We start from the raw sequence: 17,566 nt of genomic DNA, 5'->3' as shown, positions 1-17,566 counted from the left end.
ATGTCACACACGAAGCATCTGAGTTACATTAGAGCAAGGCACAAGGTTTGGAATTTACCTAATGGGCCGACTGGTTTCTTCCTGAAACGACCCTGTCGATGTGCTTCATCTATTGCTTCTAGTAATGCTGGCATACTCTCTCCAAATCTTTTCAACTGGTTTGTTCTGCTGGCTCTCAGGTTGTTCAGCTGTTTCTTTCTGGATTCAACAGAACTTTTTGCATCCTGTTCTTCTCGTCTATGGATATACAATCACAATTATAACATGCATAAGTTCAAATGCTTCCGTATAAAATCAGTAGTGTCAAGGTGAACCTATTATTGATACATTTTTTTGGTCTCCTAATTTGAGGAAGGACATCCTTGGTATTGAGGCAGTGCAGCGTAGGTTCACGAGGTTAATCCCCAGGGTGGCAGGTCTGTCATGCGAGGAAAGATTGGAAAGACTGGGCTTGTGTTCACTGGAATTTAGAAGAATGAGAGGGGATCTTATAGAAACATATGAAATTATAAAAGCTAGAGGCAAGAAAAATGTTCACAATGTTGGGGGAGTCCAGAACATGGGGCCACTGTCTAACAATAAAGGGGAAGCTATTTAAAACTGAGATGAAAAAAAACCTTTTCACCCAGAGTTGTGAATTTGTGGAATTCTCTGCCACAGAAGGCAGTGGAGGCCAATTCACTGGATGAATTTAAAAGAGCGTTAGATAGAGCTCTAGGGGCTAGCGGAATCAAGGGATATGGGGAGAAGGCAGGCACGGGTTACTGATTGTGGATGATCAGCCATGATCACAATGAATGGCGGTGCTGGCTCGAAGGGCCAAATGGCTTCCTCCTGCAAATATTTTCTATGTTTCTCTGTCTTTAGCCATCAATGAAGCTCTGGAAGACAGGAAGGTGGCCAATGTTGTACTGTTATTTAACAGGGGCAGCAAGAGCAAGGCAAGCAAGGAACTAGAGGCTGGTGAATCTGATGTCAGTGGAGGGAAAGTTGTTGGCAGGGATTCTTAGGGACAGAATCTACTAGCATTTGGATAGGCATGGATTGATTTGGGACATTCAGCATGGCTTTGTGTGTGGGAAATCATGTGTCACAAATCTGCCAGAGTTGTTTTTTTTGAAGAGGTAACCAAAAGGATTGATGAGGGGAGTGCAGCGGACCTATATGGATTGTAGCAAGTCCTTTGACAAGGTTCCGCATGGTAGGCTAGTGTGGAAGGTTAGATGACATGATGGGCATGGATAAAGTGAACACTCAGAATGGATGTGGAGAGAATATTTCCACTAATGGGAGCATCTAGGACCAGAGGTCATAGCCTCAGATTAAAAGGATGTACGTTTAGAAAGGATGATGAATTTCTTAAGTCAGATGGTGGTGAATATGAGGAATTCATTGCCACAGATGGCTTTGGAGACCGATAATGGATATTTTTAAGGGGGAGATTGACAAATTCTTGATTAGTACGGGATTGAGGAGATATGAGGAGGGCAGGAGAACAGGGTTGAAAAGGAAAGATACATCAGCCAGAGAAAGATACATACTATGACAGAGTAGATTTAATGGGCCAAATGGCCTAATTTTTCTCCTATTACTTATGAACAAATTTTGCCCAGAGCAGCGGTCTACAACCAGAGTCTGAAGGCTTAGGGCGAGAGGGGAAGGGATTTAAGAGGAACCTCGACATTTTCATTGAAGGTAGTTAATATCTGGTGTATGTGCCAGAGGAACATAGGACATCAAACAATACACGAGAACATGCCCTTTGACCCACAATGCCTATGCCAAACATGACACCAAGACTATCCCTGTTCTGCCTGCATATAATCCATATCCCGCCACTTCCATGTAACTATCCAAAAGTCTCTTAAATGCCACCATGGTATTTGACTCAACCACCATCCCAAACAGCACGTTCCAGGCACTCACCACCCAAAAAAAGTCCTGCACATCTTCAAACTCTGCCTCTCTCACCATAAACCTTTGTCCTCCAGTATTTTATTTTTTCCATCCTGGGAAAAAGGTTCTGACTGTCTGCACTATATATGCCTTTCATAATTTTATATCGCTCTAACAGGTCTCCCCGCAACCTCTTTTATTCGAGAGAAATCAAGTCTGTCCAACCTCTACCTGTAGCTAACACCCCTTAATCCAGAAAGCTTATCAAAGGGGACACAATTATGGCTTTTAAAAGGCATTTGGCCAGATATATCGGTTGGAAGGGATCAGAGGGCTATGGGCTAAATACAGGTAAAGCGAATTAGCTCAGTATGCCCACTTGATCAGCATGGATAAGGTGGACCAAAGGAGCTGTTTAGGTGCCATATACCTCTATGACTCCAAGTTGTGGCTGGAAATATGAACCATGAATAGAAAATGTTCTGAAAATAACGTGGAATTCCCAACCTGAGGGCTTTGAAATCTGTAGACGTCTGCCCAGACTTATTGGACCCCATGGAAATTCATTAGTACAGTGAAGAGGTAGCCTGCAGCACAGGAGGCATAATAGATTTTGGTGGAATTTATTTCTGGACGACATCTGGCAGAAATACGGGCTGAATATCTGGACCAATTTTTTCTCTTAATACAATGGTTGCTGTATTATTTTACATGTGGCCTGTTGAGTATTTCCAACATTTTCTATTCTTAGTTATTATTTTCAGCATTAACATCATTTTACTTTGGAAGCTCATACGTTACACAGAAACAAAGTCCTGAGAAAAAAATAACTCCAAACAATACATTTTGTTCCAACATGCCAGTGTTCAACAACATTTTAATTTGTTAAACTCTTAATTCAAACCTCATGGATTGTACTTTAGATAGACAATGTTATAATCACTTAATTATAAAGTGTTCACAATGGCAGGTGGATTATTCCATACTAAATCAATGCAAGATAATAAGAGGGCAAATATTATGGAAAGCTTGCACTTCAACATGGCGTAACAAATTCTGCCATAACGTCACATAATTTGTATCCTTTCTGACTGGATCATATGGCAATGTTTAGATCAAGTTTTCATTTAAATTGTTGAAGGTCACAAAAGAAACTGAGGCTTCTTTCGATAACACACAATCTCAGGTAACATGCAGTTGACCATTTTATTAAGAAAAATGATGGCAAAACAGCCCCATAACAAAAGTTGCTATGTACATTTGAGACATCAATAAAATTACCAACCCAAGTTTATAATGTTCATCTTTGGATTTGTTGATTGCATGCTGAAACTGTTCCAACTGCTGTAAGGTACTGGTCTCTCGTGCTTCCAGTGTTTTCAGTTGTTCTTGCAGGTTGTTAATTAGTTCTTGTCGCTTTCTAAGATCAACCTCAGAACTCTGATTGACACTATTTTGAATTTAAAGCTCATGATTAGAATGGGAGAAAGAATTACAGTTAAAACTACTGTTCCATGCTAAGTACAGAAGGCTTACACACGATTTTTAGCTTCACATCTCCTAATAAAACACAACTATCCCAAACCATTTTACAGGGACTTTGGCAGACAAAATATTATGCAACTGCAGAAAATAATGAAATTGTGAGAGGGTCACAACTTTGCTGTAATGCAAGAGTATCAACTCATAAAATTCACTTAATTTTTCTCTCCATAAATGAAACTGGACAGGTGGTGAATTGAAGCCTAATCAGTTTTTACAACAGATTTTCAATATTTGAAGTATTTTGCTTATGAATACTTTTTAGGGGTCAAAGGCATGGATAAAGATTCCAACTAAAGAGACAGATCCAGGCAAGCAATGTCATGGAAGTATAGAGAACGTTAGGAAGCACTGGAAAGAGCAAGTCAGGCACAATCTGTATATGAGAAAATAAAAACTGCACCTCTTCAAGTATTTCCAACATTCTCAATGATTGATTTCAGCTTTTCATTTGATATGATTTGCCTCTGTAGACATTCTTGTTGATAAAGGGACTACTGGGAAACTTGATTTGGTGTTAAATAGATATCAAACACTAAAGGACACAATCTTTTGATATAGAAAAATCTACAATATAAAGAAAGCACAATGAATCTTACTAATAATTCCACTAAGACCATAAAAGTAGTGTTCTGACCTATTTCGCAGTTCATTAATACGCCTTTGTAACTGATCATGGTCTTTCTCAAGTTGTTTCAGTTGTGTCCTGTAGCGATGGAATGTTGCCTGTGCAGAAAACATACAAATAAATTTGGTTTTGGAAAATATTGCAGATATGCATCATAAGCTTGATTTTCTTTACTAAGTTGTTTGGTTTATTGCCACATGTACCGAGGTATAGTGACAAACTTTGTTGCATGCTATCCAGTCAGTGGAAAGACTATACATGATTACAATTGAGCCGTTCAGTGTACAGATACAGGATGAATGGAATAATGTTCAACTATGTAAAGGCCAACTAAACATAGTCCAAGGGTCTCCAATGAGATATATGGTAGCTCAGGAGTACTCTCTAGTTGGTGATACTATGTTTTCTAGCACTGTATTCCCTGTAACTGTGATCCTTCACATGGTTGGAGTTTCCATTGCTGTAGATTGCAACAGCACTAATCCATTTAAATGGACCAGCAACTTATCATTTGCAGCACTGATTCGTGCTGTTCTTTTATCTGTGAAAATTCAGAACTCTTATATTTGATTCTGTTTTGTTGTGCTTTTCGCAAAATACTGCAGCAGTACAGTGCCATTTTTTCCAACAACAATCAATACTCAAGAGAATTGAGTACAAATTTCTAGTATTTGTACACTTCTAAAAATCTACAGTTCACATCATTAAATCTATTAACCTCGGACTCTTTGCACATTTTATTATTTCCTTGCACATCTTCTTTTAATGTTGTACACTGCGGTCGAAATATTTGAACTTCTTCTGTAATTTTCTGTGACTGATTCTGGGTTGTCTGAAAATGTTCTTCCGTCTCATTCACTTTGATCTATGACAAGAAAAAAAACAGAGGTTTAATTTCATTTTTCAGATACTTATTTATAAATTTTCACAAATCACCTTGCAGAAAGTTACAAGATAAAAATCATAGGAACATATGGCACAGATGATCTTCAGTTAGCTAATTATGTTGAAAACATCTCCATTAGAATATTAAAATGAGACCTTTTGTCAAAGCCTAGCAAACGTGCCTTCAAGAATTAAATGTCCCCTTTAAAACTGATCCACTTTAAAACTGATTAGAGTATGTAACAATTTATCATGTTTTGCCAGTTACTTAGAAATGTGGATCAACTTTTAACATTATTAAAATACACCACTTCCGATAATCAACATTTGCATTTGTTAACATTTAATTATTAACACAGCAAAAAATGGAATAGTAACTCACCTGCCATTCCTCTATTTTCTGATCATATTTGATGGTACGATTTCCCTCAACTTTAATATGATCCTTTATTGGCTGTATTTGCTTTTCAATTTCAATGACCTTGCAATGCAAGATTTTAAAATATCAGCTTTTCCCAATATTACTCTAAATTCACATTTATCACTATGCAGAGAACATTAGGCTAAAATGCATTTTTAAATAAATGCAGGGAAGAGAGGGAGAGGGCAGAGGGTGTTTTGTAGCTTAGTTTCCTAAAATTGAAGAATTCAAGTCCCATCTTCTCACCCCACCCCCTTTCCAGAGACCACTCCCTCCACAACTCCTTGGTTCACTCATTCCCTCCCACTCAAAACCCTTTCCCTGATACTTTAACCTGCACCTGCAGAAGATGCAACACGTATCCCCATACCTCCCCTCCTCCCTCACATCCATCCGTGGATCCTTCCAGGTAAGATATGTCCTTCTTTATATCAGTGAGACCAAGCGTAGACGAGACGACCATTTCACCAAACACTTCCACTCAGTCCATCAAGGATCGCCCAATTGTTAACCATTTTAATTCCTGTTTCCATAATGACCTTTCTGTCCTGGACCTACTTTATTTACCTACTTTATTTTGAGTGAGGTCACACGCAAATGTGGGATATTTGTGTATTTTTGTGTATGAAGGATCTGCAGATGCTGGTTTACACCGACGAAAGACACAAAATGCTAAAGTAACTCAGCGGTTCAGGCCGCATCTCTGGAGAAAAGGAATAGGTGACGTTTTGGGTCAAGACCCTTCTTTAGACAGTCAGGGCAGAGGGAAACTGGAAGTATTACTGAGAGCCAGAGGAGAGGGAAACTATAGGTATGAACTAGAGCTTGAACACCGAATTCTGCAATTTTAGGTAACCAACCTACAAAGTCCGTCCCCCCCCCCCCCCCCACCCTTTTTCCCCTTCCCTCCTGTGCCCCACCGGGATTTGCAGCTATTGCTACCTTTCCCCTTCATTTTCTACCTATATTCCTCCCCCTGGCTTCACATTTTTCACATCTTCTATCCTTAACTCATCTCACACATTTTGCTTTTTCATCTCTGGCCTTTGTCCAACCATCAGCCAATCAAAAATGCCCCTCATCACCTATCATTTGCCAAACTTTGTTCCACCCCCACCTCTCTTCCAGCTTTCTCCCCCACCCCCACTACAATCAGTCCGAAGAAGTGTTCCGACCCAAAACGCCACCTATCCATGTTCTCCTGAGATGTTGCCTGACCTCCTGAATTACTCTAGCACTTTGTGTCTTATGATATTGATCCGGTTGGGAGTGGGGAAACATTTTCACTGATTCACAACCAAGAACATTATCACTTGTCATCTGTTGACACATCAATGCAGCGATCCTTCATACAATTAGAAACTCTTTCAATGAAAATTTAGATAAAATCCTACTTCAAATGCTCACCAAAGCCCAGGCCATCTGATTCTTAAGTTGCTCCAGTCTTTCCAATAATTCATTCAGTGAAGAAAGGCTTTTATAACGCTCCTCCTTTTCCTTAACCTGATCTTTTAACTCTGATAGATTCTTTTAAAAAGAGATTGAAATCATAGAAAATACAAGTTTCAGAAACTAACGACTGAATGTACATTGAGGATACATTTCTTCATATTCCACACCACACAAGGATTGAATTGAAATGAAATACAGTATAAATTATGGTTTTGATGTTGTCGTATAACGTGTACAAAAAGCAATAGGGAAGTACGTAGTATGTAAGAAAATGGAATAATGCAATGGGCTGTCAATAGCATATATAAAGGTTTGGCCATTTTAATTTCATTTGAAATCCAAGTTGGTAGAATCTTGGTACATGCTCTAAAGTGTTATTTAATAAGTCTAGCAAAATGAAGCAAAATATAAAGAATTCAAGAGCTGATTAGTTACTTCGGGGGGGGGAGGAGGGGGGGTTTCGCATCCCTGGAGTCTCCAAGTGAGTTCGGCTGCCCGGCAAAGCCTCTCCGCCGGTTTCGGCTTTCCGACAGAGCCTCCAGCAGATCCGCGCTGAACAAGCTCCAGGTGGGTTCAGCCGTCCGCCAAGACTTCGGGGCATCATGACCACAGCGCCTCGATGAAGGCCTCCGGCCAGGTTCCTGGTTCGCAACCGCAGCCCGGCGTGAAGGCTGCTGCCGCGAGGCCCATTGGGAAGGAAACTCTACAAGTTACTTACCCAACAAGTAGTTGAATCTCTTTCATTTCAGATTTTCATTTAGTAATTAAGCAGCGGTGGCACAAGTCAGAGACCCAGGTTCATTTCTAACCTAGTATCTACAATGTGAATTTTAGACGTTCTCACTGAGATGGTGTGGATTTACTGAGGGTGCTTTGGTTTCTTTCCATGGGTCAAAGCCAGCAAGTTACCTAGTAATTTGTTGATGAGGAGGGTGGAGGGTGAATGGGAAAGGTGGTGGAAATAATGAGTTGATAAGAGATATGATGGGTCAAATGGGAATAGTTTGACCGAGTACTTGATGGCGAGGATACACATTCTGCGCCAAAGGGTTATTTCCATGCCCTATGGCCATCTATTTAATCCAAGAATCCCGAGAATCATTCAGATTCAAAGAGAAAAGCAGTAAATTTAAATGTTAATTAAACAAATTTAAAATATAGTTTTACTTACTTCATCCTGTTTTTCAATGTTCTCATTTGTTATGGCTTTTTTCCGCATGATGTAGGAATAATCATCTCTCATTTGTTCCAATTGAGTGGCTTTCATGAAAAACTTAAAACAGAAACATGCTTGAGTTTATTCACATTACAATTCTTGCTGATTGAATGCAGAAAGAAATAATCTACTTTAAGCATTATACATCATATTTTTAAAGATATATCTAAATATTTCTAAAATGACAACATTTTGCAGGGTAGAAACAAAGAATTGCAGAAGCTGGTTTACATCAAAGATAGACACAAAGTGCTGGAGTAACTCAGCAGGTCAGGCAGCATCTCTGGAGAAAAAGGTTGGGTGATGATTTGGGCCAGGGCCCTTCTTCAAACTCTAAAGGAGAGTCCCAGCCCTCAACGTCACCAATCCTTTTTCTCCAGAGATACTGCCTGACCCGTTGAGTTACTCCAGCAATTTGTGTCTATCATGAAGTATAGTTGATTATAAATTTAAATTGGAAAAAGTTTATTTGCATTAACCAAGCCTCAACAAATAGAAAATGAATCAACTAAAATGTTTTTTAATCATGTTAATGAATTAGAATTTCCTTAGTAATAAACAAACCTGGTTGGTTAACAACCCACAATAGTTATTCAAAAAGTTGAAAATCAATACATAACACTGAAATCAATATATAACACTGAAAAGGAGAGAAGATTTATGAGGATGTTGCTAGGACTCGAGGGTCTGAACTTTAGGGAGAGGTTGAGTAGGCAGGGACTTCTTGGAGCACAGGAGGATGAGAGGTGACCTGACAGAATAACACAATGAGAGGAATAGATCGGGTATATGCAAAGTGTCTCTTGCCCAGAGTAGGTGAATTGAGGACCAGACATAGATTTAAGGTGAAGGAGAAAAGATTTAATAGGAATCTGAGGGGTAACTTTTTCACACAAAGGGTGGTGGATGTATGGAACAAGCTCCCAAAAGAGGTAGTTAAGGCAGGGACTATCCCAATGTTTAAGAAGCAGTTAGACAGTTACATGGATAGGACAGGTTTGGAGGGATACGGGCCAAACGCAGGCAGGTGGAACTAGTGTAGCTGGGACATGTTGGCCAGTGTGGACAAGTTGGGCCAAAGGGCCTGTTTCCACGCTGTACGACTAGAACTTCCACAAACAATTCTTGAATTGTGTCATTGCCCATTTTTCAAATGAATATGACAATATTGACCATTTCAATAAATTTCAATCACAGAATAACTGGATATTTACATTACGGGGGATCTTTCAGCCCATTGTGTCAAAGCTGTCTCTCAACCAGAGATGTTCCATCCATCCCTCCCCCACCCATGAGGTCTTCTCCATAGACTCGCAATTCTTTTTATTAAATATTTATCAAATTCCCTTGTGAAATTCTGAATTGAATCAGCTTCTACAACATCAGGAGGCTGTGCATTCCAGATTCCAACCACACATTGTGTAAGAAAGTTATTCCTTACTGTGCTCTAAATCTCTAAACCGTGCAACATCTCAGACAGTACGACTTACCTTATATTTATCTGTTTCACTTTTGGACTGCAAGAAATGTTTACTCATTTCCTGTGTTAAAATTGACACTGGGTTATCTACCTGCGTAAAAATAAAAATGCATCAATAAATACTACGAACTATTTAGTTCCACAATGTCTGATTAATTCCCCAGAATACACCATTAGTCTTCACCGAACACAGCAGAAATTATAAACCATTACAAAATATATGTTGCTGCTGAAAAGACCACCCAGAAGACTACTCCAGTAACGAGGTATTAAAAAATCTACATTTTTCTCTTCCAAAAATGAATGATCACATTGGTTTGCATTAATTTAAATATTTAGAAACATTCGATGCAATCCTTTGTGTGATAGACATGCAAGAGGAGAGGGGTTAATGATCAAATTGGTACTCCTACAGTGTGAAAACGTGGTACGGGCGAGATGCAGCAATAATTAGGAAATTTTGAATGAAACCATCCTTCAACTCATCTGGGACAGTCATTAACTATTGCAGGAAACAGGGCACATCTAAGGTACATCCTCACACATTTTACAGTTAATTAACCAAACCAAATTACTACAAGTTCTAAAGTAATTAGCAGTACATTGACTTTTCTCTGTACTTAACCAGTATTTGTTTTTTAAAACTTTCTGTCAAATTTTTACATTGATATAACTGTTTGAGGCTGCAAAATTCCTTTGGCTGGGGAATATGTCTGTTTCATTATGCAAAAACAATTTGAAAGCAGTAGAACATTGGAGGATGCAGCAAATTAGTCAACAGGATATTCATATATTTTTTGCACTACAGCTTTTACAAATGACAGGAAACATTTTGTATTTGTTATTTGGTGAGAATAACAAAAGAGAACTATAATGGAATTAAGTTCCCACGAATGGGGAATCTGAATTAATCTGACGGGCCCTAAACTGAAACATCATCTGTCCATTCCTTCCACAGATGCTGTCTGACCAATCACTCCTCTACCTTAAATAGAATAAGAACATCTCATTCTACTTTGATGTGTTAACAATTTGATAAGGAAATATTAGCTCAGGAGCCAAAGGATTGATTAAAAAGGAACATTTTAAATGGAAAAAAGAAACAAAGGTATGGGCAAATAAAATGCTAGAGACGCGCGTTCAGCAGCACCTACGAAAGAAAGCAAAGTCAATGGTTTCAAATAAAAGACTGCCAGAAAACATTGGTTTTAGTGTCAGAGAAGGAAGGGATGGATAGATCAAAGCAATTAGCAATGATATGATGAAGCTAGGCTTGGAAATAACCCAAAGGAGAGGAAGAAGAAAGAGGTGACAGAAAAAACAAGCCCAAAAGTTACAAAAAAGGGCCGTGAGAAATGTTCACCGTCAAACTCGCTATATTTTATTTATTATATTTTATTTGCTAATATTGAGAGAAAAAAATAGCAAAATCACAGGTGGGTGACCCACAGCCAACCCTGACACAGAATTTGCCGCCCAACACACACTCTGACCACTATGTGGCCAGATGTAAGCATCGCACCTTCTATTTGGGCACAATGCAGCCACTTGTACTTAACATCAAACTTAAAAGCTTCAGGTAACTTGGTTTCACTGTTTACATCTGTATTAGCCATCCATCCATCCATTTCAGCTCTTTCTCTCTCCACTAGAATGACCTGACTTGTTTGGTATTTCATATATTTAAAAGCTCTACCCAATTTCCCTTATTATTAACCCAGATGACCTCAACAGTTTATCTTCTTGGCAATACTGACATCAACCCTATTAGAGGTGTTCTCTTTGGTCTGCCTATTTCTCTGCAATTTGCAACCAGCTTGATCTCTCCTGCTCTGATGAAGGGTCTTTCACCCAAAATGTTAATTATTTTCAGGATGCCACCTAACCCACAAAGTATTTCCAGCATTTTCTGATTTGTTTCAAATGTTTAGCATTTGCAGATATTTTGATTAGGACCAAGGTGCTAGAGGTACACCTAATGAGAACATACTAACAGACCTAAGATAGACTAACAGACCTATTTCATTTGTCCCCTCTCATATGTACTCTTAATTTTTTTCAGTGTCCCTTTCCTGTATAAATCTGATATCCCTCAATCCCCATAATATTTTAAAATCTATTGAGGTCTTTTTGAATATATTTAGTATTAATGAGCCTTCGTTACCATCTTAGGGGCAAAAATCCAATGATTCACTCCCCTCTAAGTGAAGATATTTGTTTCAACCATCTTCAGTATCGTAACTAGGCAATGGCCACCAGTACCCCGGATCTAGGCACCAGAAATCAGGTGAAAATTAAACTCTAAACTTATCCTGTCAAGCTCCTGAAGTAGTTTGTACATTTCAATGAGATCATTACTCAATTTTCAAAATAATTTGTTGAAACCCTGTCACATTTCCTCTATTGCAGGAACAAACTCCACAATATTCCAAGTGCAGTGTCACCTGGGCTCTGTCCAATGTGGGCAAGATGTATCTACTCAAATCATGTTTCAATGAAGGCAAACATACAGCTTGCTCGCAAATGCTTGTCAACTTGTAATGAATCATGCCCATGGACATGAATAGTGAATATTAGCCTATAGACCAAATTCATTGGGTTGAACTTCCCATGAAACCTAATCAGCCCGATAACTTAAGATAGACACAAAATGCTGGAGTGACTCAGTGGGTTTAGGCAGCATCTCTGGAGAAAATCGGCCAACTCTGTATTTGTAGTAATTCACTCTGAACACCAGCACTTAAATCTCTCTAATGTTTAAAATATTACTTCAAATTTCCACTTCTATCACAGTGGATGATCTAATATTTTTCACAATATCAACAGCCATGTTCCTGCCCATTCACACAGTGTGCCTACATCTCCTGAAGCCGCTCTGCATCCTCCTTTCAATCATTGGCAAATTCTGAAAAATTACACTCGATGCCCTCATCCAAATAAGTGTATAAATTATGAACAACTGGAACCCTGCCACTGATTAAAATGTGTTTGGGGCTGTAACTGGAGGAATTCAGAGATCTTAAAGGCACAGTATTACAAAGAAAACAACCATGCGCCAATTAATGATAAGAATTAGGGAAAGGGTAGTTTTGGATGGCGTTTTGTGGATGATGCGAACAGAGATCTTAAAGGCACAGTATTACAAAGAAAACAACCATGCGCCAATTAATGATAAGAATTAGGGAAAGGGTAGTTTTGGATGGCGTTTTGTGGATGATGCGAAAAGTTGAACTGAGGACGACCGCAAAAGCCAGATTTAGAAGCAATGACAAGGCACAGGTAAGTGTTTTAAAGATGACTTTTTAAGAAAGGAGGGAGAGAGAAAACGGGAAATTATAGACCAGTTAGTCTGACATCAGTGGTGGGGAAGATGCTGGAGTCAATTATAAAAGATGAAATTGCGGAGCATTTGGATAGCCGTAACAGGATCGTTCCGAGCCAGCATGGATTTACGAAGGGGAAATCATGCTTGACTAATCTTCTGGAAATTTTTGAGGATGGAACTAGGAAAATTGACGGGGGAGAGCCGGTGGATGTGGTGTACCTCGACTTTCAGAAAGCCTTCGACAAGGTCCCACATAGGAGATTAGTGGGCAAAATAAGAGCACATGGTATTGGGGGTAGGGTGCTGACATGGATAGAAAATTGGTTGACAGACAGAAAGCAAAGAGTGGGGATAAATGGGTCCCTTTCAGAATGGCAGGCAGTGACTAGTGGGGTACCGCAAGGCTCGGTGCTGGGACCGCAGCTATTTACAATATACATTAATGACTTGGATGAAGGGATTAAAAGTAACATTAGCAAATTTGCAGATGATACAAAGCTGGGTGGTAGTGTGAGCTGTGAGGAAGATGCTATGAGGTTGCAGGGTGACTTGGACAGGTTGTGTGAGTGGGTGGATGCATGGCAGATGCAGTTTAATGTGGATAAGTGTGAGGTTATCCACTTTGGTGGTAATAATAAGAAGGCAGATTATTATCTGAATGGTGTCAACTTAGGAAAAGGGGACGTACAACGAGATCTTGGTGTCCTAGTGCATCAGTCACTGAAAGGAAGCATGCAGGTACAGCAGGCATTGAAGAAAGCCAATGGAATGTTGGTCTTCATAACAAGAGGAGTTGAGTATAGGAGCAAAGAGGTCCTTCTGCAGTTGTATAGGGCCCTAGTGAGGCCGCACCTGAAGTACTGTGTGCAGTTTTGGTCTCCAAATTTGAGGAAGGATATTCTTGCTATTTAGGGGGTGCAGAATAGGTTTACTAGGTTAATTCCCGGAATGGCGGGACTGTCGTATGTTGAAAGACTGGAGCGGCTAGGCTTGTATACACTGGAATTTAGATGAATGAGAGGGGATCTTATCGAAACATATAAGATTATTAAGGGGTTGGACACATTAGAGGCAGGAAACATGTCCCCAATGTTGGGGGAGTCCAGAACCAGGGGCCACAGTTTAAGAATAAGGGGTGGGGCATTTAGAACGGAGATGAGGAAAATATTTTTCAGTAAGAGAGTTGTAAATCTGTGGAATTCATTGTCTCAGAAGGCAGTGAAGGCCAAGTCTCTGAATGCATTCATGAGAGAGCTAGATAGAGCTCTTAAGGATAGCGGAGTCAGGGGGTATGGGGAGAAGGCAGGAACGGGGTACTGATTGAGAATAATCAGCCATGATCACATTGAATGGTGGTGCTGGCTCGAAGGGCCGAATGGCCTACTCCTGTACCTATTGTTTATTGTCTATGAGCTAAGGCAGTCAGAATTATAGCTCAGATCAAATTTATCAGTCTTCACAACGAGCAGATGAATGGTCAGTGTCATTTCCAAGCAAGAGACAATCATACAAGGCAGAAAGAGTTCCTACTGGATGGCATAAACCAACTTACAATAACTCTGCTCCAACACCTTTTTGAACCATTTCCAATATTCCCATTAATTTCCCTCTGATTTTATCATTCTCCTGCACATGAAGGACAATTTCCAGTGGCCAAAAGCAACCTGCTTTTCCTAGAGGTGCGGAGGAAACCAGAGCATCCCGGGGAAACCCAGTCAGAGACAAAATCCAAACTCGAAACAGACATCACAGTAGATCAAAAACTGAACAAGGGGTTGTTGGAGCTGTCTGGCAGCAGCTCTATTAACTGTGCTGCTATGCCGCCTATAGAGTGTTTGCCACATCAACGATTGGAGGTGATAGCTAAGAAATAGAATTGGTGACTTCCGCCTTTGCAACATTTAGTTATAGAGTAAATTTCTGTTCATTTAGAGTTGGCGTCGGACATATAGATTAATGAATCAATGCTCTGGAGGATTGCAAAGAGCTGGGAAAGTTGCAGAGCTGTGTGTCTTGATAGCAAATGGGATCATACATTTCTGGACCTGTATGAAAAGGCAATGAGACTTCACTGACATGAATATTGAGGGAACAAAACCTACCTGGATGTTGAATTGGTCCAATATTGTATTGAGTTCTTCCTTCTTTGTGGAAACCAAGTGACCTACAGAAAAGAAATAACCCGAAGGGTAAAAATGATGGCCAAACCTTTCAGTGAAAGCAAATGGAATGTTTGTATTTTACACTACTTTCCCATTCTCCATATTCAAAACTCCTCGAACTAAAGTTTACAAGCGGTGACCAGATCTTCCTTAATACTAATACTGAGCTCAACATTCTCTACTGACCCATTGTTTAATTTCAGGTTTGTTGTTCAAGTTTTTTCTCTGCATCTACTTTTGTGCAGGGAAAATTTTAAATCTGTTTGATTTGCCCCTCATTTGGTTATTCCCCAATATAACTTCTTTCTTAGATCACGAGATCCAAATTTATTTTTGCTATTATTTTTCCTTTTTTACATATTTGCAGAAGTCTTTAGGTAATCTGTTTTTGTTTTTCACAAGATTACTCTAATATCCTATTTCAAATTACCTTATCCATTTCTTGATTCTGAAATTTTCCCAATCCTCAAACTTACTACTTTTTTGCAAAAATTGTAAGCCTTCTTTTTTTGATCCAATACTTTTAACATTTCTTAACATAGTTTGGCCACTTCTCTTGTGGGGCTATTGTGCTTTAAAAAAGGTACATGTAATAGTTATAAAATATGCATTAATTCTGCAAACATCAGATATTGCAGGTCTTCTGCAATGCATAGTGTACTTTCTGAATATACCATGGTTAACCCTCAACTTCAAACAGCCGACCTAATTGGCATCCATCTACCACTGGTGTACACCACAACCATAGTACACCCTTTAAAACAAAGCGCCATTGTTACTCATCTGGGCTATTCAATAGGCAATAGTGCTTATTGCAACATGTGCAAAACAGGGTGAAATTATTTTCGAGTCGCCAGATTTGATACTATTTCCTGGATCTTCTGAAATCCAGACGAGTCCCCTGGATCGTTCAGCATACCGACATTCCTCTTCTCGCCCGGCCACCTTTATGTCCTGGGGGCGCCTCCCGCAGCGAACCTTGAAGGCACTGTTCACTTTCGGAGGTAAAACCTCCGTTCACTTTCACCGGTTCCTCTTCTTCCCCTCTACAGCCCACCTTGTCTTCCTGCATCCGGCCACATGGTCCGGCTGGGTCTTCCAGACAAGTTCCAGGCCTGCCAGGTATGGCTGCGCCTTGCCGGGATTCTCCAGTTGCCTGGCTTCCCGGGATCCTTAATCAAACCGTACAGCACCGGTGACCCTTACCACCAAGACCAGGAGGCACATGCAAACACCACCACCTGCAGGCACCTCTTCAAGTTAAACAACATTTTGACATAGAAACACCTTGCCTTTCCATCACTGTGACAAATCCAGGAACTTGCTACCCAACAGCACACAGACTAATGTCACTACAAGGCTTGCAGCAGATCTGGAAGGTGGATCACCAGCATCTTCAAAGATAATTAGGGATGGGCAATAATGATGACCATAAACCAATAAATGACTTGAAATCAAAAATGAGGTTTACCTGACTGACTTTTCAATTTGTATTGCCTTATTCCATCCCCAGAAATACGTTGCTCCACAATGATAACATCCCCATATTTATCAGGTTTAAAAGCATCGGGTCCTCTGTTTCTTAATGTTATCAAAATATTTGCAGAACTGGAAATTAAAAAAAGTTGGAAATGAAAGTTAATTTCTGCAACCTTTTTGTGAATTTAACGCCCTCTTATAGATCGTTGAGTTAACCATTCAAATAAATCAGAGGTTTCAATAGGGTTCTTGAACACAAGATTAAAATTGCAAACATATCAAGTCGTGCACTCTCACCATAGCAAACCAAGTCAAGTCAAGTCAATTTTATTTGTATAGCACATTTAAAAACAACCGTTGACCAAAGTGCTGTACATCAGTTCAGGTATTAAGAACAAACATACAATGGCACACAAACATAACAGCACATACATAAACAGTTCACAGTGCCCCCTCAGAGGGCCTCAAACGCTAGGGAGTAGAAATAGGTTTTGAGCCTGGACTTAAAGGAGTCGATGGAGGGGGCAGTTCTGATGGGGAGAGGGATGCTGTTCCACAGTCTAGGAGCTGCAACCGCAAAAGCGCGATCACCCCTGAGCTTAAGCCTAGACCGCGGGATAGTGAGTAGCCCCCAAGTCGGCCGACCTGAGGGACCTGGAGATAGAGTGGTGGGTTAGAAGATTTTTGATATAGGAGGGGAGCAAGCCCGTTTAGGGCTTTGTACGTGAATAGGAGGAGCTTGAAGCTGATTCTGTACCGTACTGGGAGCCAGTGGAGAGAGGCCAGAATCGGGGTGATGTGGTCCCTTTTACGGGTACCCGTTAGGAGTCTCGCTGCGGCGTTTTGGACCAATTGCAGGCGGGACAGGGATGATTGGCTGATCCCAGTGTATAGGAAGTTGCAGTAGTCTAGGCGGGAGGAAATGAATGCGTGAATGATTTTTTCAATGTCGTCAAATTGGAGGAATGGTTTGATTTTAGCTATGGTACGAGGCTGGAAGAAGCTGGCTTTTACCACAGCGTTGACTTGCTTGTCAAACCAAGAGTACAGCAAGCATTTTAATGTTGTTACATTTAAAAT

General features: G+C 40.0%; 1 protein-coding gene across 1 annotated transcript in view; it reads right to left on the bottom strand.

The window, feature by feature from the left end:
* Nucleotides 1-17,566, bottom strand: part of LOC144593554 (structural maintenance of chromosomes protein 6-like) — a 59,686-nt gene that overhangs the window by 31,672 nt on the left and 10,448 nt on the right. The window contains exons 5-14 of the mRNA XM_078399285.1: nucleotides 16,479-16,615; nucleotides 14,948-15,009; nucleotides 9,531-9,611; nucleotides 7,996-8,097; nucleotides 6,780-6,899; nucleotides 5,334-5,432; nucleotides 4,785-4,931; nucleotides 4,076-4,164; nucleotides 3,182-3,346; nucleotides 59-237 (exon numbers count right to left, since the gene is read on the bottom strand). Of these exons, the coding sequence (XP_078255411.1) occupies nucleotides 59-237; nucleotides 3,182-3,346; nucleotides 4,076-4,164; nucleotides 4,785-4,931; nucleotides 5,334-5,432; nucleotides 6,780-6,899; nucleotides 7,996-8,097; nucleotides 9,531-9,611; nucleotides 14,948-15,009; nucleotides 16,479-16,615 (1,181 nt within the window). The remainder of the gene's footprint in view (nucleotides 1-58; nucleotides 238-3,181; nucleotides 3,347-4,075; nucleotides 4,165-4,784; nucleotides 4,932-5,333; nucleotides 5,433-6,779; nucleotides 6,900-7,995; nucleotides 8,098-9,530; nucleotides 9,612-14,947; nucleotides 15,010-16,478; nucleotides 16,616-17,566) is intronic.

The sequence above is a fragment of the Rhinoraja longicauda genome, chromosome 5 (genome assembly GCF_053455715.1).
Source record: "Rhinoraja longicauda isolate Sanriku21f chromosome 5, sRhiLon1.1, whole genome shotgun sequence".
In the NCBI taxonomy this organism is placed as follows: Eukaryota; Metazoa; Chordata; class Chondrichthyes; order Rajiformes; family Arhynchobatidae; genus Rhinoraja; species Rhinoraja longicauda.
Note: the sequence above shows the minus strand (reverse complement) of the source record. Positions and strands in the feature narration are given on the sequence as shown.